A 24,285-nucleotide genomic window follows, 5' to 3' on the forward strand; every position below is an offset into this window, starting at 1 on the left:
ATCCTGTCTCAACAAGGTACTTCACCACATGCCCAGCTTTTAAGAGCAAAACGTCCCACTGCTCAGTGCCATGTGGCTCAGTACAGCGCTGCAGCAAAGCTTTAAAAATAATCACAAACACATGGAACAGTAAGAAACGTGTCGAGCCATTTGACATTACAAAACTGAATAAAAAAAGCACCTTTTTTTTTTTTTTTAAAGCGCATTAGAACACCTCAACAAGCAGCACAGAAAAGACCGTTTTCTACCAAAAAAGGGGGTATTCAGGAGGTTGGGACGGGCACAAAAAAAATCTGGTTTGCTTCCTAAGGGGTCCCACAGCTTCCACGCACGTTCAGCTTCTTCTGTGACACAGCAGAGAGAATACGTTTGCTAATATGTTATTTGTGGTGCACGTTCCAGTCAACAAAATGGAGAAATTAAGGCTTCTGGTGGCAGAAAATTCAAGCATCATTTCCAAGGTTTTTTTACTCTTTCAAGGTGATAAAAAAAAACCCCAACAATCCTTTTCCATAAGATGGGTGGGAACGAGCAATCGCACGTTAAACTTCAAAAACTCAAAACTCTTCCCAGATCCGCACACAGGCATCAGATCCCGCGGAAAGCACTCGCATCCGCCAGCTTCCCCACCTCAGCCCGGTCTGCAACTTCCAAGAGCCCACAAAATACACCAACTAAAGCCCTCCTTCAGAGAATATGGTTTATTTTTACCGTGTTCTTTTTGGTCTTATCTTCTAAATTACTCCTTTGCAGCTCCCGTTACAAATCCCCTGTAAAGGCCTCCAAATACACGTTTGAAGTGAAGCTTAGGTGAGACCCAATGCAACCAACTCCGAACCTTTATGAAATAAAGGCTTTTTTGGGGGTGTTTTTCTTTGGTTGGTTTTTTTAAACAATCTGCAGAGCATCTTTCCTCACGTTACTGTCCAGGAAAATAATCTCCATTTACCAAAAGCCGTATTTACTTCCCAGCTCTTTGAAAACCACAGGGAATGGAGTCCAAACTTCTCCTTCACTGCCTTTCTGCTCATTTTTCACAGCACCTGAAGGACGACGGTGCCACGCACAAAAATTCTCACAAGTGTTTAACACCCACGAGTTTCAACAGGCTCCAGTGTTTGTCCCCAAACATTCGCAGGAGCGTGGGTAAGACTCACCTCTCCAAGTGAACACCACTTGTTTTGCCTTTTCTACCCTGCCAGTTGAGAGACAGACAGGACGAGACTTGAGTGACAAAGTTCTTCAGGATGTACAATTCCAGAAGAATTCAATGTCATAAAGACCTTAATAATTTCACAGCGTCACAAAATCAGCCCTTTCGACTTACAATAAAGAGGATCTCCAGTTTACTAAAATCCCTGAGAACTACTACGGAAATTACAAGAAGTAATTTTTTTTTCTCAGATAATAACAAACCGTCCTTAGTTATTCCAGCTAAATCCCACTCTAGAAATGAAAAATAGATATGGAATTTGATAAATCAATCCAGGGATGACACAGACACAATTTACTACCCAGGATATGGAGATGCAAATAAATTTCTGCCTGGTCTGGGTTCTGGACAGCGAGCGGGAGCATCTTACCCCTCAGTAAAAAGGGGGCAAGGTAGCTTTCGCTCACCACAGGGTACCAGGGGTTCACGTATTTATATTGCTAAATTCAAAATGTGTTAAAAATTAAACAAACAAGTCCACTTGTGCTTTTAAAGACTTCAAGGCCAGGTGGGGTTTTGCTTTACAAAGTAAGGATATGGTTAAATGTTTATTAATATCTAACTCATTGCTTAGAAACATGTAAAACTCCTTTCTGAGTCTTCAAAATGAAATATACTATCCACCAGATTCCATTACTTGCTCTACTGAATTTGAATTTACTGTATTAGTAAGAAAAAAAATGTTTATTTCCCTTTCCTCCCAGAGTATCATCTAGTTTTCCATTACTACAACTAGAAATTGCCGAGAAAATGAAATGCTAAAGCACAGCAGATGCTGCTTATCTTCTGATTACATCTTAAAACTTTGTTCCAGCGGGATCATATTTAGTCCTCTCAAATTCAGAGCAGTATTTCATCCCGTCTCCACATCCCAACAATGACATTTTATAAACATTACGAGTTTCTTGGACTCCCTTCTACCCATTCTGCAAAGAGCAAAGGAGCACCAGAAGACAGATTTTTTTTTTTTTTCCTGCTTGGGATTTTTTTTTTAAACCTTAAATGTAACCAGGCCTCTTTCAATTCATCTTCTCTTTGGAGACCTCTGGAAGTGTCACCAATTTTTTTAAGCTGCAGTAAGTGTGAAAATCTTTGACAAAGGGTTGTGCTTATCTAAGTGTTAAGATCTCCTTAAGAGAGAGGTGTTAGAAGTAAACAAACAAGCCTTTAAAGCATCTCATATTCTAGAGGTGCCTCCCTCTCTGCCTGCTCTCCAGCCAAGACAGGACCTGGATTTCTAAATCCAGGAGGAGAAAACAATAATTAAAAGCAGCAAATAAATCTTTGCACGGTTCTTTAGACATCAGGAGTGTGTGTGGGGAAATGAGGAGAAACTAACTTCCTCATCTTCACTTCTGCACGCTCTCCCCAGCGTCAGCCCGTCTAACCCTTCCACAAGGTCCAATGTTCAAGCAGGTAAGATCTTACGGGAATAATTACCTTGATTAGAGAGTTACCAGTGGTAAAATTCCATTCATAGTAATAATCTAACACTACGTATTTAGTATACTGATATATGTATTTACTTAACAAATATTTTCAGTTTTGGCAAAGAACTGGTATGCAAAGGAAACGTTTCCAACTCTGCAAACCCTTCAGAGTGTAAAACACTTACAGGTACAATGGTTTCCACTCTTAGGGTGAATTTACTGTTATAAAGCGAAATATCTGAGAGGCATTTCAACACGAATTTTCAAACTATCGAAAGAAATCCAGTGATTACCTCTAGCAGTCTTTTTTTCCCCCCCATGTAGTTTATAAAGCCACACAAATACAGAACTACCGCAGCTATTACAGAACCAAAGACACGGGCATATTGCTAGGAAACGCACATTTGATTATTTTTTAGTTTTTCCAAGTCTACAATTTTTGCTGTGAGGCAACAGGGGAAAAAATGGAAAGGCAACGTATCAACCTTTTAAATGTTAGCAGCGACAGAGAACGAGAGGAAATGGAATACCACTCATCATTTCCCAAACTATTTTCAAATGTGTCCTGTAAAAAGTAGCTGAACTTAAAATTTGCTTATTCCCTCACTTCAGCAAATGAAAGTGTCACCCAGTTCTGCAGGCACGCAGGGACCAGTCTCCAAGGCCTCGTGTCGGTACATCCCCGCTTTGCCTAGCTAGCGCCTTACGGATGCTGCGCAGATCCACCACGGAAAATAATTAACAACAGCCACAGCGTTCCCCTCGGATCTGCTTCGTGCCAACTTAGCCTTTTTACGTTTCACACCGGTTTACTTCTACATCAATGAATACACCTTACATTTTCACCGCCTGGGCTCGCAACTCCTCACCACGCCTCGGAAAACGAAACCCCCAGGACGGTGGCTTTGGGTCGGGCAACGACCCGCTGCGACCTTACCTGTCGCTGCTGGTACTGCTGCTGCTGCTGATGGAGTCGCTGCTGGAAGATCTGCTCCTGGATCCGCTGCCGCTGGGGGAGCGGGTGGGTCTGGACGCCTGGCTGGCCAGCCTCTGCGGGGACTGGGTCCTGGACTGGGACGAATGCGGCGACCGACTCCTGCTGTGCTGGTAATTCCTCTCTGGCCTTCTGCCTCGTACCTCCCGTGTAATATCATCCCTGTAGATATCCCTGTGTACCACACTGGGCAATGTAAACTGCTCCCGGGCCCTAGGTTCGTAACGGGGGTCGTGAGCATCAAAACGGTTTGGGCTTCGACTCCGAGAAGTATAATAGAGCCCGTGTTGTAAAGTCCGCTCTCGAGGATCTCTATAGTAATCCTGATCGTAATGTCTTGTCCGATCAAATCCTCCCGTCCCCCGCTCATGGTGTCCATAGGCACTATGTTCATAAGCACGCTCCCTGTTATCTGAAGCCCTGCATTTAGGAAGGGGGAAAAATACTTCATCAGAAAGGGGCAAGCACAACTAAAAGCAAGTCATGCAAACATTCACATCAGCACTGAACTTATTTTTGCGACTGCTTCTCCGCTAAACAGCAATAACCTATCAAGCAAACACTGACGAACTTAAAAACATTTTACTTGACTCCGAAGTTGTATACGATAAAGCTGAGCAATCTTTTTGTTTTAATCACAATATCGGGCTTTCATGACCAGCATCTTGCCTGCACAGGAAAAAAATGCTGCTTTCCAGCGCAGAATCCTCATTTAAGTTGTATTTGTTTTTTTTCTTTTAAATTCAGTAAACAAGAAAAATTTTGTGTTTGTGGACATCGTAATTAACTTTTTTTTTTCCCCCCCTCCATTTTTGCTTAAGAGCTTCAAAAATTATTTTGGAATCTGGTAATTCCTGGAGCTCTTCTCATTATCCTTCTGCAAAAATGGCATCGCAAATTGGGCTGTAGCCATGAAAGCCTCCGTGCAAAGCATGACCCAGAGGTAAGAAGCTGCTTTCAAAAGGGGTAGCGTAACTCAGAGAAGACCCAGAAAATTAAGGGTTTTCTTGTCGCTGCTCTAAAGTATTTCATCCTCTTAGAGGGAATTTGCTTTTATCAGACTGCTACACTCAATTCTCATCAAAGCTGCACACACTAAAGAAACATCTTGATTACTAATGTCAGAATACTTAAACTGCAAGGGTGCAGGCCCCCAAAAGATACTAAGACCCTACACAAGGAGTATAAATTAAATTTTTCAGTAGGTGTTTTTGTTTGTTGAGACTGCTATTGTTACTGCAATCACAGAATTTCTATCTTCACAAGCACACTGCTTTCAAGTGCTAAGGACCGTTTTGTTTCAGTGTTTCAAACATTTTGTATGTCAGTTGAGAAAGGCTCTATGTTCTAAGAAAGTTAGTGTGATCTCTCAAATAAAGAGATAGTAAAACTGACAGGTAAAGTTAAAAGAACATTACAAATAGTTCAGTAGTCCAATTTAGACAAGCACCAGAACGGTATGTCTAAGTTATGTCCGCAAAATGAAAGATCAAGAATGATTACGTTGAACGTTTAAAAAGTATTTGCAAAATTCTAAATATGTCAGGGTAGCCAAAGTTAATTTAAAAATTTAATTATCCATCTTATGAAGGACATTTCAACCTTTTTTTCTTTTCCAGCCTTCTATCTTGGATTCTTCCTTCAGAATCAATTATTACCCACTTCAGTCCCCTGAATCCTAATAACCCAATTCTGCCTTGTGCTTCCTCCTCCTCTCCTGCATCACAGATCTGTCTTCTGTTTAAAATGTCAGAAATATTTCAGGTATCTTTTATAAACTGAAAATGGGATTTGAACCTTTTTCGATTAGCATCTCGGGAAGATCCTTCCATTCTTTCTCCAATGAATCACTACATCCTTAATCCTCTAAATATATTCAACCTCTGTTGTTAAATTGGAACTCGTTTTCAAGCTTTCTACAGAATGCTAGCTCATGTTTTGCCTGCAGTTTTTCCTCTCAAATTATATATAAGAAACTACCTAACCAGTGCAACAGAATGTCATTAACTTATATATCTGCTTGAAATTCATTGTTGCCTTTCTATTTTCTTTATCTCTTGCTCGCAACAATGGCATTTTGAAAGAAATTTCAGGATCTGGCACAGAAACATGTCTCTCTCTTTTTTCCCCCTTTTGAAGGACCAAGACCAACAATTTTATAAACGATTGCATTTAGCATCCTACAAAGTGTTAATCAGTGAAAGCTGATTTAATGAGGTAAGAGAAAAAGCAGTTTTTTCTAGAGGGTTACTGCTACATAGCTGACATAAAAGAACAAAGTCCTTATCCATGAAAAGGACACAGAAGACAGACAGAGGAGCTAGCAGAGCTGAAAATCTAATGGCTACAGTGCTTTTTCGATTTATCTATTAGTACTAAGTACTACTGGAGTTAGTGGAAAGAGAGGGTTTGACTTGGGTTAGGAGAGGGGCTAATATACACAGGGCAGGACATACCAACCTTTTCCAAGTGTGGAAACACGACCTATATTCCCAATTAAATCTAGGGAGAGAATTGTGAACATAACTTCCCCAATTTTGGCCCCTCTTACAGGGGTAATCCACCTTCTTAATGGGCAAGGGTGTCAAATGATATTTTAGATGAACCAACAAGGAAAAAAAAAAAAAATCTTAGTGACAAGACAAAAAAAAATTCCACTGGAAGGAAGTAGTCCCAGACTGAAACCATAACTCTGAAACCCCCAGACTTCTTTCTTGAGACAGTAGGCACTTAAATAGATCCATTATTTTAACTTCCAGCCCTATGTCTGAATCAAGCAGCTGGTAGAAGATCACTCAATGCACGAGGGCACTCATCGCTGCTGGCCAGCAGGCATCCTCTAGCCGCCTTTGTAACCATCCAGCCCAGTCATTTTTCACTGGCGTATCCACAAACTGGTATTAGTACCACGTCCTTAAAACTAAAGTATGTTTAATGTGGAGTAGCAAAGAGCTTTTTAAGAGACTAGATAGTAATCCACTCCCCATGGCTACTGGCGTCTTGACTGTATACCATCCAATAAATTCAAGGCAGTAGTTCTTATCCCAGCATTAAAAAAAACACTATAATTTCCAAAATTTAGTAATGTCCATCATCTCTTTTTGCCAATACCATCAGAAAGAATAATCCCAATAACTTGGAAATTATGTAGATCCAAAATGGAAACATCACAAGCTGCCTTCGGTCTTCTCCATCCAAGCGTTATTTCCATGGCTAAGTGTTGTCTGTAGAATCCAAGGGGCTGCATCATTAAAGTCTACTAGAAATTTTGTGGTGACAATCCAATTAACATACCAACTGCGTATAGTGAGAACTGAGAACTAGGCATCAAGCTTTCAAAGAATTTTAGGTTCTAGTATTCCGAAGATACTCCATAGAGAACTTCACCACATGTTGTAGAGTAAGATAGCTCCATCTGGCAGCAGGGATACATCCGAGCAAGGCCTTAATATTATCCAAGAAATGGAATCATTACTTCTAGAAAAGAGTAACTCCAATAACGATGCTGGCCAAAGGAAATCTTCCATCTTAAAACCACCTTATTTCAAGTGTAGATATCCAACCAGCTGCAGAAAACATCCTCTATGGATCCACAAGGTACCAGCCACTGGGATAGAAATCACTTCCGTTTCCAACCCAAAATAGGAAACACAGATAATTCCCAAAATTTTAAATCCATCTGGGGGCCCTAGATAAGAGTTTGTGTTTCTCACCATATCAAATACAAAATACCTGCCTAGAGAAACCTTGGAACTTACCCATCAAGTCTCCGCTCATAACGTCCTTCCCGTGCATGAAGCGATGGTGGGGGGCCGTAAGTGGGCCCCCCACCACCTCCTCTGAACCCAGAAACCTCTCTACTACGAGATGCTATGGAAACTGTATCATCCAATCCCCGAGCAGCACTGGGAATGGTTCCTGGTTCATTATAATCCGTCCGTAGGTCTCTATCTCCCATTTTGTTGACAGAGTTGTGTGCCTTCTGCGCACTTTTGATGTCCACAAAATCCACAAACGCTGCCACTCCACCTTCCGACCCCCTCTTAGGGAGTATTTTGACACTTTCGACACGTCCATATCTGGAAGAAAAGCAAAGCAGAGCACGTATATTAGTGTTGGTAGGAAAAAAACCCACATTTAGTCACATCGCCTCCTGCAAAATCCACATCAGTTTCAAACCGTTCGCCTTTCCCATACGGCAGGAAAATCAATCTCAAAGCACGGCAGAGGTTGGAAGACACGTTTTCAAAAAGAGGGAAAAAGCCATTTGTAGAGGGGAAAAAGCATTTAAACTTTCCATCACTGTATTTAAAACTCCTCTCTTTGGTTTGCCTAGCATGAGATCACCCTTTTTATAATAACAGAGCAAGAGCAGCTGAAGAAATAGAAAGGTATTCGCAATTAGAGCAGCCCTTCTCATTTTTAATCTGACGAGCATGACATAATTAAAACTGTGTCACAACAAGTAAAAATACAGACATCCCGACAATTTTCTTAAGAAAAAAAAATGACCTTGACACAGCGATTCCACTACTCCAATCTATATTTAATCCATTCAGCACTAAACCAAGAGTCTTCGTTCTGATCCTCGCTCCTGCTCTCAAACCCATTTATTTACAACAGCCTCGCGGGATACTTTGGACACAGGCACCCCTGGAGCTGGGAGCTTCTGGGGTTCAACTTTACATCCCCGCCACGGACCAAGCCGCACAACAGGCACGCTGAGGAAAGCTGACGGGAACGTGACGCCACCCTACTTAATGTATGTTAAGTAATTGCAACACAGTCACTTGCGGATGAGTAAATGTCCACATAAAAGAAAAAAAAAAAATGTCTGTGCACACAAGAAAATATGATGTGAAATGTTTTTAAATAACTTGCATCAACTCACAGCAGAAAGAATAAAATGGGAAGTATGAACACAGCAATGTTTTAAAACAGGTTGCATTTTGGTTGCTCATTTCTCTCAGCTGAGAGATTTTGAGCAAAAGAGGTAAAGGTTTTCTCTGCAGTTGTTAATCCGTGACAAGAGGCAAAAAGCCTATTTGAATGCACTGACTGATGGGAAAAGGACACACAAATAAAAAACTAATCCAGAAATATTTGTAAACTCAATGAAGAATTATTGCAAAAAATTTTCTGCTCATAAAGGCAGCCCAACGCTGAGCCGATGTAAATGGATCTTAAACAAGAAAAGCTGTTTTCAGCTCTACACGTAGGAAAAAGCTAATACAACTGCCTCTCCGAGGAGCAAATGCTGTCAGAACCCACACCTGACTCTGTTTTATGCATGGCTTTCCATACACCTTCAAATTTTGTTATTGTTGGTGGATGACTAATCCTTAAACATGATTTGAAAACCTGCCTCGCTGACTGCTGGCTTCTCATTCCAGCCTGACCTACTACACTTTACACATAGTCTGGTTTGGATTGAGGTCTCATTTTTCACTGGTTTATTCTCCACCAAATACGGTGCACTGTCCATTGAGGAATATATGAGCAAACAAGAGCATCTTTCAAGTCAGAAAGCGCCTTGTTAGGCATGAAAAAGTGAAGCCACACACAGGACGCATTCTTGCCTCTAAGCTGCCCAGAGCAGATCTTGCCACCTTTGTACTCGTGGGTACAGCACGGTGACGTTAATTCTCAGGAGTTTCCTAACCTGTGATACCAAAGTGATGCACCAGTTATTTTTTGTTCTACTTAAAAGCTGCAAGGAGCAAATAATGGCGAATGGTACTGCAGGAAAGATACTTCTCCAAGTTTGCATTCTTCTGAAGCTGGATATGGTTATCTTGGCTCGAAGGCAAGATTTGGGAAGACCAGAGAAGTAGAGGATATGGTTAATAAAAACCCTGTGAGGAAAAATGGCCTAATTGGATGTGGCACATGTGAAGAGAGAAGAAACAGGAAAAGAAGAAAGGGGAAGGAAAACAGGGAAGAGCCTATTTGAAAAACTGTTCATGCCATGAACGAACATGACAAAATCCTAGTTACCATCACCCTTCAACATGTGTTTCAGTGCTGGCTCTCTGCAGACTAGTAGATGTAGTAGGACAGAGCGCTCCAACTCTCATATCCATCGAGTTCCTCTCAGTAACGCAGTTACAGAAGGGACTGGTTAGAACACGTACTTTCCCTTTGGTCCCTGTTTACATACTCAGTTTTGGCAACATGAGCCCATACTTTGGCTACAGGCTTTGGCGGGGGCGGGGCAGAAACAGTATCTTAGCACTCCTCAAAAAACCTAAAATCCTAACTGACCTTCTGACTGCAGCCACCACAGCCTACTTCACACGAAGTGCTGCTGCCAGTTACATCAGAAACGGGCTCTGAAGGACTTCCTGCTCACCACCCTGACAATTCTTTTATTTTCTAATGCTGAAATTGTAACATGTGTGTGTGATTATAACACACAGACAGACCTCGATTATTTTTCTTTAGCTGCAGAAGATCCGGAATGTGTTAAAATGTTCAAATATTTGAGACAACGCTGCCCAGAAGGTGCGGAAGGTACAGAACACTGACATAATCTGATCCCCACGTACCAACAAAATCACCCAGCAAACGCACAACTCTTGCAAACGGAGCTTAATGTTTGTATTGGGAAAAGTGTACTTTGCGTTGCCTTTCATTTAGAAAAATTTATTTTTTTCCTAAAGAAATGGATGGGGTAGGTTACTACTGTATTCCACTGCAGCCACGGTCCTAACTCACCCCACTCGGAGACGGCGCATTTTAATCCATCCGTTATCCAGACACGTAAATATACGCTGCGCTTTGGTGCCCTGCACCGTACCCTTGACGAGCCCCGAGGATAATCTGTGACAATCGTCTTTGCTGAAAGCGAGGGGGGAGGAGAAAGGGAGCAGAAGGGGGGGATGAAAGAAAACTGAGAAGGAGAGAGCCCCGAGCATCCAAGGACAGCTGCTGGGAGAGGAAGGTTTGCATTTTCCTTGCCCCAACGTGGTCCTGTGATTACACACATCCTTCGGTCCCCCACCGTGAAGATTAATCTGTCTACTGATCCGACCCAGCCCCACCCATTGGCGTCTCTCCGAGCTGCTCCCGTCTTGGCAGATGCTGCTGGGAGGAGGACCGCATCGAGGGGAGAGGAGGGGAGATCTGCAGTGCTGCATCACCAGACGGGTTTACTGCAGCAGAATAATACATTACAAGAAAAAAAAAAAAAACACGATACTTTCTGGAGGGCCGGGGGGAGGAGAGGCAGCGATAACGCTGCGTTTTATTACGCGGATCACAAGTTAAGGCAAGATGGATGCGAACGCGCTCGGAGTGGTAACCTTTGTCCGGACCCCGAGGGCTGGGAAGAGGGGACAAAAGCCAAGGGGAGGCATCGCCGCGACCTTTGGTAATGTTCGCAGAGCGGCTCCTCTCAACCTTCACCTCGTATCTTTACACCTGTGCGTCAGCCTTTTCCAAGAAGGCTGCGTTTTGCAATCGCCGGCAGACCAAACAGAAAACAAAGAGGCGCGTTCGCTCGGCTCCAAATCGGCAGACCCTAACGAAAACAAGGCATTTTAGTGCCTCTTCCCATCCGCAACTCATGCCGATTAATCATTAGCTCCGTATTATAACGAAGGTGGCTGAGGCCGTATTTTCGGAGGGGTTTACAGTTCAACCAGAAGCAGAGGAGACGAGGACGTGCGAGAGCTGTTATGTCACCGAGCCCCTCCACCAGCACAGCGTGATCGCAGCACCCAGCTGTAAACACAAATCTAGCGGCCCTTTCAGAAAAAAAAAAAAAAAAAAAAGTTGCTCGATAATCACTGCTCGAACAAAGCCACGCTAATCCAGCTTTTCAGACAAAGAAAAGGAATTCATAATTTAAGCATTATCGGTTTATTCAGTGTAGATCAAAGCACCTCTATAATCAAGCAGCTGAAATGTCTCTGGGCTCTTGGCATGGCTGCTCGGCATGTTTCGCTCTCCAGCCCTTCCTCCTCCCCAGCTCTTCCTCCCGTACCAGCAGACAGCGTGGCCGGGTTGGGAAACTCAGCCTCCGCCAATGCAAGGCCGAGCTGGTTCCTCCTCCCCAGGGGCAACGTGTCACCCAGACACAGCCAAAGTCATCCCTCACCCTACAACTTTCCCTACACGGGGGTATCGGCACCCTCGGCACTCTCACTTTTCCATTTCTAACTAACCACTTCACCTCGGGTGCTTACTCCAAACACTCATTTTTCTGCAGAGTCTCTGCTATTCCCATGCAAAAGCATTTTAAACAAAGGGTGGACTAAGGAGAAAGCCGGCCAGCAAATGTTTGGTAAGCAAATGTTACCATTTAGCTGCAATATTTTATAAACTGATTAGGATCTTTACAAGATGATATATACACGATAGGAAAAGGTAGGTTGAAATCAGGGAGATTCCCTTTTTTAATTTAAACCGTATCCCACTTTAAATCCTATTACTTCCCTGTTTCTCATGCTGAGCTCCCCCTGAGCTTGTGCAGACCTTTTTTACCCATTTTCATTACTGCAGAATTCTGCAGGTCAGCTACATCGCAGTCTAAAAAACTCCTCTGTATTTTTATTTAGACGCTGGCACAACGCTACGCTCCAGGTACTACTAAATGCAAGACACACTGCAAGATCAGAAATAACGCAGGGGTTTTGTGCTTGTTTCTGCACCGCTCATTAAGAGCATGATTTGACAAGACGTCCTGATACAGCAGGACATCTGAATATTTTGGATTCACTTGGATTCACTTTGACTAAAGCCAGATATCTTTAGCCATCTAAAAAGCACAGATGACTTTTCCGTGCTGCGCTCAAACTCCCTCCTCCTCCATTATTATATAACCCCGGCAAGCCCCGGCCTGCATTATTCAGTAAAACGCTCGCACAGCTTGAAGCTTTTCTTGGCCAATCGCATTCCTCTTGCTTTGTTGTTATTTCATAACAAAATAATGTGACCTGAAATAATACTTATCCAGATGTCTGCGCCTCTTCTCCTTATTCGTAACTCCAAAGCAGTCCAAATACCCCATGCTAGGGGCTCCTCTAGTCCTGCTTCCCCCTGCACAAAGCAGATCTGCTCCCGATACAGGGAAATCAAGATGTGCCAATACTAAAGCTGCCATAGAGCAGGTTGGCACCACCAGCTCCGCAGGGGTTGTTAGCCAGGCTGCTGATGTCTGCTGAACTCCGGTAACATCAGTTCTGGGGTCTTCTGCTATCACGGACATTAATGTCACAGCCTAAGAACTTGGCACACGGCAAGAGCACACGCATCTCCTTCCCATCCACGTTAACAGGCAAAATAACCCGCTGAAGAGCAGCAAAACTCACTGCACTTTCAGTCTTACCAGCAGCAGGACACCAAGCCATGGTGACAGCTACCCTGAAGAAATCCTGCTCAGAGTTAAGCGCCAGCTTCCAGTGTCACCAGCTGACGACATGAACAGCACAGCCAGCGTCTCCCTCCCATACCACTAACAAAAGCAGTGTTTCATATTCACCGCTGTAAAAGGTCCTAAGCCAGCAACACAAAGGGACTTGTGTCTTTACACGGGCATTTGCGAAGAATAAGGCACTGTAACTGATCCCAACAAGGGCACGAATATAATAAATTATACCATATCATAGTTATAACATGCTTGGCCTAAGAAAATTAAATACCACCATGTTCCATGCTTCGTATTCATTATAGCCACATACTTTACTTGACATGAAAAATATTTACATACTTCAAATTTTTTTTAGAAAGGGAGTTTCATATCAAGAGTGATATGAGATGGTATTTCACCACCTTCAGACCTCAGCAGCAAAAGTCTTTGGAATTACACTCTACTTCAAGTATCAGTTCAAAATCTGACAATGTCATCCTGTGCCTAGCATGGAAGGAAGACTTGAGAGCTTACAGATACAGAAGAATAAAGGAATCTGAACAGAAAGTACTCAGAAATGCACAGGCTGCATTACTGGGTTTGGGTCCTATCGTAAATACAGTAACTCACGCATCAACGCGTGTGCACAGGGCTGGCATGAAAATAATGCACGTTAATTGAAATGTATCTTCATAGAAACAACAAGCAGAATTCCAGAGTCCTGGAAAACAACACTTAAAATCAACTTTAACAAACGGGGGGGAACTGTCACCCGATAAGCCACAATCGCTTGTCTTTGTAGGACTGTCACTCAACCCCTGGAGAATTTGTCAAACGATATCTCAAATGCTTAACGACAAATATGGCAACGTACACACGGCCGCTGGCCTTGGCTAGCAGCTGTGCTTAAGGGAGGCCAAACGCGGTATTTACTATGAACAACTCAGCACGACAGTCTCATTGCTTGAGGGCCTGATCCAAAGCTGGCTGAAGGCAGGAGCCTTCATTCCCAAGGGCACCAGACCATGCTCTGCACAGAGCTGGCACACCGCAACGCTCAGGACACCAGAAATCCCTCACGTCAACGCACACGCGTTTCAGTTCTATCTTGAAAATTGAAAACTAGCTATTCAGGATCGTGGTGAAAATACTGCGAGTGTTTATCTAATATACATACGCGCACACGCCCCTTTGAAGAGCCCCACAGCACCATTTTGTAATGCTCCTCTGAACACCTGATCTTCCCCCCGTTTTCTAAAGAAATAAGTTTAAGTGACAAAACTCACTAGGACACGGGTACCAGCACAAAGGCTGCCAGCAACGTATGGAGCACTTCCAGCAGCTCTAGAGGAGATTCAATGTATGGTATTGGCTCTCCTTATCTCCAGCTGCTACATCGTGTTAAAGACAGCTAAAAATAAAACAAATTAAATGCCTCTCTCTTTCTCGGCACAAAATCATAGAATTGTTTAGGTTGGAAAAAACCTTTAAGAAAATCAAGTCTAACTATCAACCTAGCACTGCCCAGTCCACCACTAAGCCATGTCCCTAAGCACCACGTCTACACATCTTTTAAATACCTCCAGGGATGGTGACTCTACCGCTTCCCTGGGCAGCCTGTTCCAACGCTTGACAACCCCTTCAGTGAAGAAATTTTTCCTAATATCCAACCTAAACCTCCCCTGGCACAACTTGATGATGTTTCCTCTCGTCCTATCACTTGTTATTTAGGAGAAGAAACCAACCCCCACCTCGCTACAACCTCCTCTCAGGTAGCTGTAGGGAGTGACAAGGTCTCCCCTGAGCCTCCTTTTCTCCCAGTTCCCCCCCAGTTCCCTCAGCCGCTCCACACAACTTGTGCTCCAGACCCTGCACCAACCTCACTGCCCTTCTCTGGACGTGCTCGAGCACCTCAATGTCTTCCCTGTAGTGAGGGGCCCAAAACTGAACTCAGTAATCAAGGTACGGCCTCACCAGTGCCGAGTACAGGGGGATGATCCCTTCCCTAGTCCTGCTGGCCACGCTAGTGCTGATACAAGCCAGGATGTTATTATTGGCCTTCTCAGCCACCTGGGCACACCACCAGCTCGTATTCAGCTGGCCATCAACCAACACCCCCAGGTCCTTTTCCTCCAGGCAGTTTTCCAGCCACTCTGCCCCAAGCCTGTAGCGTTGCCTGGGGTTGTTGTGACCCAAGAGGGTCACAGGCAGGACCCAGCACTGAGCCTTGCTGAACCTCACACAACTAGCCCGGGCCCATCGCTCCAGCCTGTCCAGATCCCTCTGTAGAGCCCTCCTACCCTCAAGCACTCCCACCCAACTGGGTGTCATCTGCAAACTCACTGAGGGTGCACTCAATCCCCTCATCCAGACCACTGATAAAGATATTAAACTGAACTGGCCCCCAGTACTGAGCCCTGGGGAACACCACTTGTGACTGGCCACCAACTCCATTCACCACAGCTCTTTGGGCCCAGCCATCAGCCAGTTTTTTACCCAGCGAAGAGTACGCACGTCCAAGCCATGAGCAGCCAGTTTCTCCAGGAGAATGCTGTGGGAAACGGTGACAAAGGCATTACTAAAGTCTAGGTAGACAACATCCACAGCCTTTCCCTCATCCACTAAGCGGGTCACCTTGTCACAGGAGATCAGGTTAGTCAGGCAGGACCTGCCTTTCATAAATCCACGCTGACTGGGCCTGATCACCTGGTTGTCCTGTACATGCCACATGATGGCACTCAAGACGATCTGCTCCATAACCTTTCCTGGCACCCAGGTCAGGCTGACAGGCCCGTAGTTGCCCAGATCCTCCTTCCAGCCCTTTGCTAACCTCCAGTCAACTGGGACCTCCCCAGTTAGCCAGGGCTGCCGATAAATGATGGGAAGTGGCTGGTTGAGCACTTCCACCAGCTCCCTTAGTGCCCTTGGGTGGGTCTCATCCAGCCCCATAGACTTGTGTGTGTCTCAGTGGTGTGGCAGGTCGCTAACCATTTCCCCTTGGATTATGGGGGCTTCATTCTGTTCCCCGTCCCTGTCTTCCGGCTCAGAGAACAACTGGCCTTACTATCAAAGACTGAAGTATAAAACGCATTATGTACCTCAGCCTTTCCTCAGGTGTTTGTCACTGTGTTTCCCCCCCCAACATCCAATAAAGGATGGCAATTCTCCTTAGTCCTCCTTTTGTTGCTACTGTATTTATAGAAACATTTTTACTGCCTTTTACAGCAGTAGCCAGATTAAGTTCTAGCTGGGCTTTGGCCCTTCTAATTTTCTCCCTGCATAACCTCACGACATCCTTGTAGTCCTTCTGAGTCGCCTGCCCCTTCTTCCAAAGGTCATAAACTCTGCTTTTTTTCCTGAGTTCCAGCCAAAGCTCTATGTTCAGCCCAGTTGGTCTTCTTCCCCACCAGCTCATCTTTCGGCACACGGGGACGGCCTGCTCCTGGGCCTTTCAAGATTTCCTTCTTGAAGAATGTCCAGCTTTCCTGGACTCCTCTGCCCTTCAGGACTGCCTCCCGAGGGACTCTGGCAACCAGGCTCTTAAGCAGGCCAAAGGCTGCCCTCTGGAAGTCCAAGGCAGCAGTTCTGCTGACCCCCCTCCTCATTTCGTGATCGCTGTGCCCAAGATGGCCTCCAACCACCACATCGCCCACAAGTCCTTTTCTGTTTGCAAACAACAGGCCCAGCGGAACGCCTTCCCTAGTTGGCTCCCTCACCAGCTATGTCAGGAAGGTCTCCTCCAGACACTCCAGGAACCTCCTAGACTGTTTCCTCTCTGCTGCATTGTATCTTCAGCAGATAGTTGGAAAGTGAAGCCCCATGAGAACAAGGGCTAGCGATCATGAGACTTCTCCCAGCTGCTTATTGAGTATTCCATCTGCCTCTTCATCCTGGTCAGGTGGTCTACAACAGACTCCCACCATGATATCTATGTTGTTGGCCTTCCCCCTGATTCTTACTCATCAACACTCAACCCTACTGTCACCATCACTAAGCTCTAGACAATCAAAACATTCCCTAACATACACGGCCACCCCACCGCCTCTCATTCCTTGCCCATCCCTTCTGCAGAGTTGTTTGAGGTTTTTTTCATTCAGGTTGGAAAAGACCCTTGGGATCATCGAGTCCAACCATCAGCCCTACTCTACAAAGTTCTCCCCTATATATTTATATAAGTTTATAGCCATCCACTGCAGCACTCCAGTTGTGCGAGTCATCCCACCATGTTTCCCTGATAGCAACTAGATCATGGTTTTCCTGCTGCACAATGGCTTCCAGCTCCTCCTGTCCGTCGCCCACACTGCAGGCATTGGTGTAGGTAAATTGTTGTTTCTATAACGATAAACCATGGTGAGCGGTCGGGATAGCATTCTGGATGATCATGAGTAGGAAGCTCATCAGCGAGTGATAAATCCACATAATGTAAGGCTCTGAAAGCCTTTACCTTCCCAAAGCCAGGCAAAATAAAAGCTCCTCCTATCACAAGGAGCACTGGTTTTCAAGCCATACCGAGAACAGACCTTGTGACAGCAATGATTCAGAAACATGCCCTAATTACCCAGCTCCCATAATTTTCTAGATTGCAATCTGAGATGTTTTAAAACCTGTTTAGAACGATCTTTATTGGCTCTGAGACCTTTGGGGGGAGAAAAACAACGCTCTTCAGGGCATTCTCTGCAGCTCTCCTCCTAGCAATAAAGACCTTCAGGGAAACCTCAAAATTCAGGAGCAGAAACCATCAGCCAGGGTACAGAGCTCAGTCAGACTGCTTACATGACTGGGGTGAGTCCTCAACACGACGCTCGTCACTCTCCCCTCCTGCCCCACCGCCCAAAATGACTCAAACCAAGACCACTCTTAGACTTTGCAGCTCCCTTTAGCCCCAACAGCATTCAACGGGAAATCTCTCAACTCCAACTACAAACGGGGGTTTTGTTAATGAGATACAGCACGTGTTCCTGCCACACACTGCAAACAGCTAGGGCTTTGTCTACACTCGTAATCCCTCCCTAAGAGATGACAAAGTAGGAAATTAAAAAGCTAGCATAGGCACATTCACTGATACTTCTGATACCTCTGTTATTTAAGAGTAACACGCTCGACATATCAGATAGTCCAGCAGATAACTCTGTGCTGAAACAAGCGCTCGCTTCTTGCTTTACAGCTCAGCTGAATGTCCATTTTAAGACACGAAGTAAGAGTGATTCCTAATTAAGACATTTGATTTATTGCGAAGTCACCATTTGGATACTGCTGAAGTATTAATATACAAATGAAATTATTATGCACCACCAGAGAGGGAAGGAACAGAGTATTTCAAACCGTTTATTCGTGGTTGCTACTGTTGGTAGCAACTACCTGTTCCAACAGTCAACACAGCAGGAAATTTTTCTGCAACTCCCATGACAAAAAATTTTGCTGCAGATAAGCTGTTCTAGTGCACACACATCAGGTGAAACTTGACTACAGATACACCCGTTCCTTGAGATACAGATCGGTTCCACTGCAACACCCCCACAGCACAAAACAGCATTCAAAAGGAGTCCTAACAACACTTCAACCTGACAAAGATGACAGAAGGGGAGACGAATCCATGCTTTGGGCACTGGGATTGCATGAAGCTGTAGGAGTAAAAAAAAGCCCCAGCTTGTCCTGAGCAACATCTAGCCGGGCTGCATTTAATCTCCTCGCCCAAGTCAGCAGTTCCGCTGCCTGCAACGTCAGGCAAACCCAGCGTTGCATCAGACTGTCCGCAGGCTGCAGTCAGAAGGCAAATCTTGACCGAACTGCAATGTAGGGCTTAACGCAAAATTACCCAGTTAAAGCTGCGTAAATGCAGCTGAACGATACAAGTTTCTCATTTGCACGGCCACCTCAGCCAGCCAGAAAAGAGGCGGAAGCTCTGTTATTAAGGAACTTTTCCTAGTTGTCACTTCTGTTCAATTAAGGAAAAGCACGCAAGCATCCATAGCAGGGCTTATTGGTATATACGTTATTAAAAAAAAAAAAGAAATCAAAGTGGCTTTGTGAGCAGAAATAATGAAGACTCATTTCTTATGGATGCATGTCTCGAGGTCGAATTCTCCGGTGTCCAATAACCGCCAGCTCCCACTGCAGCTTTTCCCACGGTCAGGAACACCTCTCTCCCATGTGGATTCTTTAATGTCTAATAAGGGTTGCACTCTAGCTGCAGCTTTTCTCTCCATGGGGCCACTAATCAGGTCTCTCTCCTCTATTAAAACCGCTTGTTTTCATGAAACTCAAAGGAACATTGTATCTATGAGACTGTGAGTACCCCCTTCACCCTGAAGTACAGCTGAAACTGGCTAACGGGTTTTAAATTGATTAGGGAAGATACATATGCGAGGCAAGATCACAACAATCTTGCTCTCCACGCAGATGAGAATAAATACAACTATTTGTAGAAGCCTGAAGAGGTTACAAAAATTTGTAGAAACTCTGCATGTTCAGCTGTGTTGTATCAAGTATGATGCACTGTGATTCTTTATCCTCCAACCTACGCAGATGTGTGGTATCACGTTACTACATGCTAGACACAGAGCCGCTAAATTCCATCTCCAGGGCATTTTTCCTTCCAGCTTAAAGCATAATCTGCAGATTTGCTTCAAAAATACCGGTGGCGATAGGCTACATTAAATGCTTTCTGCAGAGGAATTGCTCAAGCCTGTTCCTTTGTGTGACTGATTTCAGGATTTGTTTGGATTTGATTTTCAGAATGCGCTGCATCGCAACTGTAGGGGAATCTCTTGATTAATCAAGTTTTTCAGTCTTACATGAAAGAGTAATTCCCCATCTCAGTTTTGCTTCTCCAAGCCCTGCTTTGCATGTATTCGGCAGCAGATGGAGGAAAATGCAGAGTCATAACATTATGGTCTCCCAGCCATGCTGTGGAGTACTTTAAATATGTATCATCTTAAGGCTTCGTAAGTCTTGGTGCTCACTGGTTCATACTTCTCCAGTAAAACACAAACTTTACAACCTCTTCTCCGACGTTTTGTACGTTTTCCAGAAAATGGTATTTCAGAAGAAAATAAAGTTTATCTGTCTGCAGACTCTCAGAGCATCCCAAGTGACGGGATTGCTCTTCCCCCTCAAAGCACAACTCGGTTTGACCAAGCGACCGGCTTCATTTCAGCCAACAGGTTTGACAACTTGAACTTTGAATCCGATAGAAAGCAGCCACGGATCCAAGGACTCACAGTCAAGTCACCAACACCAAAAGCTCACCACCTACTCCTAAAAGGTTACGATCTTGAAACCGGGGAGGAATAAAGTCCCACCACCCTGAAAAAAAAAGTCAGTTCCCAGCCAGCCCAGCCTCATCCACAAAGCCCTGTGTTTAAGCCGGCCGGCCACTCCCACACTGCCACGCCAGCCAGTCACCCAAATACAGATGGGCAAATATTATTTCGCTGGTTCGCGACTCACCGCTACCATCACCTTGGAGAAAGTGCTTGTTCCTGTGACTAAACCAACTGGCAGCGCAACACTCGGCGCAAGCCAGGTGTCAGCCCAAGGAAACTAATATTCCCTGCTGACAGTAAGAGCCAGGCACACACTCAGGTGTTCTGTCTGCAGTGACTACCAGCGCTCCAGGCAGTTTCTCCGTAGGTGAGAGCTTAAAACTTGCCCCAACTGAGCTCCTTAGCCAGCCAGATTTTAATGGCTTTTCTTTTGATGCAACTCAAAGTCAAGGTTTTGCGAAGCCGAGCTGAAAACAGGCTAGTTTGAATTTCATCGCAACGTCGGGTGAGGTTTCTCACCTCGGTTTTACGAGCTGACCTAAAGGAGGCCTCACCATACCAGAGAATTCAGCAGACCCTTATCACGGCATATGGGTACTACCAGACCAACAGGGCTCCTCCTGCGGCTTAAGGATACACCGTACCATCCGCAACACCACCGGGTACGGCACCGTAACCGCCAGGAAAGCCGCTTCCTAATTTTACAGCATTTCGGTGATCAGCTTCACCTTTAAACGCTTGTTTTCAAAAATCAGTCTGACACGAGCTAGGCAAGAGCATGAATCGCCCGCACAACCAGGAGACCACAATCTCTGAACGGACGCAGAGGAAGAGATGCTTCCTGAGCTCAGCTGCTGCCAAAACCCAGCATATCTCACCGTACCCACAACCAGCGTATCATCTACACCACCAGTGTTAAAGCCATTTTTATTTTTTAAATGTGGCAAAGCTTCTCTGCTACTAATACTTCCAACAAGTTGTTTTAGAGTTAAGGAAAAGACCAAAGGTTTATTTAGACTTTGACTACAATGAGGTTACTGTGCAGATTGTTAGCTGTCTGGATGCGTATTTAGCTGGCTTTCCAAGAGCAGTGTCTCACACACACAAGCACAGATCCCCTGAAATTAAATCAGATGTTGGTTACATATACAAGGGAGATACTTATCCATCCTGCGCTTTTATTCTCTTCACAGTTAGGATGCTAATGAGGCCGGAAGACTTTTTTTCCCCCTCCAAATACGACTACTTTAAACATACAACTTGGCGATTTATTTTTCTTATTTTTCCCTATTAACTATTACAGGTGACCCACAGCTGCCACAGAGAGTCTAAAGAGGGAACATTTAAATAAGCCTCTATGCGTTTTTTGGCAGCCGTCACTATTAATGAGGACGGGAGGTATTCACACCAGCGGCAAGAGCAGATGGATCACAGCTCGGTGCTTTGTGCCACGCGGAAGCAGCGAGCATCTCACCAAAGATGCGCACGCTGCAGTTGGGGAAATCTGCGACAGGGACATTAAGTTCCTCTCAATGAATCCCATGGACAGAAAACACAACCATCTCAGTTTTCTACCTGGAAAAAAACTGAAGGTGATTCACCACTTGCTTTAAAAAAAAAAAAAAGTAATTTACAATCTGGCAGTAGTCTTTTAATTGAGCTAAAAGATCATTTCAAACGCAGCTTTGACTGGGCACCTGACCACCTTCGTGACAAGAACTCGGTTTGAACCGATTTCCCACCACATCAGGGGATAACAAAAGACGTGCAAGCTCTTCTATTTGGACAGAGGGATATCCAAGAGGAACACACACACAAGTTAGCGCTGTCTTCATCTGGAGAGAGAGCCACCGGTATCCAACAGACAGCGGTGCAGACCATCTATTCACGCTCCTTCCAGAGATGTTTGGACTTATCTGGCTTTTCAGTATTGAGATGAGAGCACATTCGGGGCATTTTGATCAGATTTGGAAGGTCACACTTCAGATCTAAGCATGCTTAAAAAAAAAAAAAAGAAAGTGCTTTCAGTTTGAAGTTGCTAAGCTTAATTAAAAAGGGGAAGAGAAAGCAAGCAAAAAAAGCTCCCTTTTGTTCTTAAAAGATGCCCGAGACTTTAACCAGAAAGCGGTCATTAAAACAGACCGCCGCTCTTCTCCCATGATTAGTTTGTCTGAGCAGAAAAATTGATGTTCCTTTCACATCTGAATTCTGCTGCACTCTCACCCAAGTCACCATGAACGTTTGGACCTCGGACAAGGCATGAATATACAAAGTACAGTACAGAGCCAGCCACGTGCAATGCTACAGGACACACTTCCAAAGAATCCGTCCTGAGAAGGATGTTGTTCCAACTGAATCCAGAGCCACTGCCTTAATATTCCATCTATCCTGCTAACAGATCAGATTGCAGCAGGCCCTGGAATATATCCTGGTATATTTATGAAAAGTCTGTAACAACGTTTATTCTTTTACTGAAGGACGTTATCTTCACACTGCAGGATTTTACAGATTGCACAGGATGATTACAGTGTTAGTAGGTTAAACAATAACTATGGAAATGCAGAAACCAAAGCAGTTGCAGTGTTTTATTCATCATATCGTCTTCATCACATCTTAATATATTACTGCACAGCATTGGAGATGGTTTTTCAGACTCAAGGAGACCAGAGCTGCCATTACTCACCACCAGGCAAACAGAAAGGCAAAACCTCCTGCACTACCCCAGCACGTACAATCACCAGGTGGGAAACACTGTTGACTTGGGCAATGAAAAAAAGCAGCTTTTGTCTGATTTTCATTAACTGTTCAAATAGTCTTCAGAACACTACAAAGACTCATGCAAAGGTAAGCCATGAGGCTGGTTGTACACTGTGAATTTCCATCTTCAGGCTCACATTCCTCCCACGAGATTTCTAAATCGGCATGCCGAAGATGCAGCTAAACTCCAAATCTTATTATGGAGAGTAATCATATTTTCTAGTTTATTCCTCAGTTCATTGTTTAGGAATGTTTGCCCTTGCAATCTTTGGTTTCAGGGCGTTCTCAGACCTCAGCAAGTTCACTGAACTTAATAAAAAACACAAGCAAAAACATCTCCCAAGTGCTTATTTTTGGTAGCTACCAAAACCAGAACGTATCCACCCCACTAGCAGCTTAACAACTTACACCCTTGTTGCCATCAACTCTCCTGAAACCTTGAGGAGTCTAAAACCAACCGAGAGGGGTGACCCTCAGTTTTACCCCTCTCCAAACATCTTCAGAAGACCTTGTTTTGATATTCGTTATCTCTCAGGTGCGTCTCCATGTGCAGAAGGCATCTCCTCCTCTTCTTCACAAGCTGACACCAGTGTGAAACCACCACAACAGCAAGACAGCCTGCAGTTGCGACACATCAGTTCACGAAAACAAAACTCCCAAGGAGCCCCAGGTTCATCCTGACTCACCAACTCATCCAAAATCTGCCACCTGCCCTCTACTCATTTGGATATTTACTTCCTTTTTTATGAAAAGCCAGCTAGCGCTTCTTTGCCCTCAGCAAAGACAAGGACCTAATTTTGGACACACCTTAAGACGGCAATAAGGTCATTTGCCTGAGAACTTGGCATGACTTTCTGTCCTATGAAAAGCAAGGAGGGGGAAAAAAAAAAAAAAAACAATCAACAAGGCTATCACAAAACAAATTTAAGCCTTTTCTCATCCCCTGTTCTAACTTGACGAATGGATTTAATACTTCCGTAAGCCTCGCAAGGATTGGTGAGTTCTCAACACGTATGTCTGCTTTCTTATAGCCTGCAAGAAAGGGCCCTAGGATTATTTTATCACTGCACCGAAGGAATTTAGAGTAAGGACAAGAAATACCAAAAGCCAACGTCACTTTGGAGCTGCTAGCGACAATAGAAGCTGCTCTCAACAAATCACAAATAAACACAGCCAGGACCTCTGATGAAACTTCAGAGAAGAAACAATGCCAGAAAGGCTCAAAGGATGACAGAATTTTGTAACCAAGTGACATCAACTTATCTTTCTAACAC

The 24,285-nt window shown here is 44.4% G+C and overlaps 1 protein-coding gene across 2 annotated transcripts in view; it reads right to left on the reverse strand.

Annotated features, from left to right (window-relative positions):
- The window catches only part of SPEN (spen family transcriptional repressor), a 70,484-nt gene that overhangs the window by 40,495 nt on the left and 5,704 nt on the right, over positions 1-24,285 (reverse strand). For both annotated transcript variants that reach the window (XM_074893181.1, XM_074893180.1), the window contains exons 2-3: positions 7,396-7,716; positions 3,581-4,057 (exon numbers count right to left, since the gene is read on the reverse strand). In XM_074893181.1, the coding sequence (XP_074749282.1) occupies positions 3,581-4,057; positions 7,396-7,716 (798 nt within the window). The remainder of the gene's footprint in view (positions 1-3,580; positions 4,058-7,395; positions 7,717-24,285) is intronic.

This window comes from Strix uralensis, chromosome 23 (assembly GCF_047716275.1).
Source record: "Strix uralensis isolate ZFMK-TIS-50842 chromosome 23, bStrUra1, whole genome shotgun sequence".
Classification (NCBI taxonomy): domain Eukaryota; kingdom Metazoa; phylum Chordata; class Aves; order Strigiformes; family Strigidae; genus Strix; species Strix uralensis.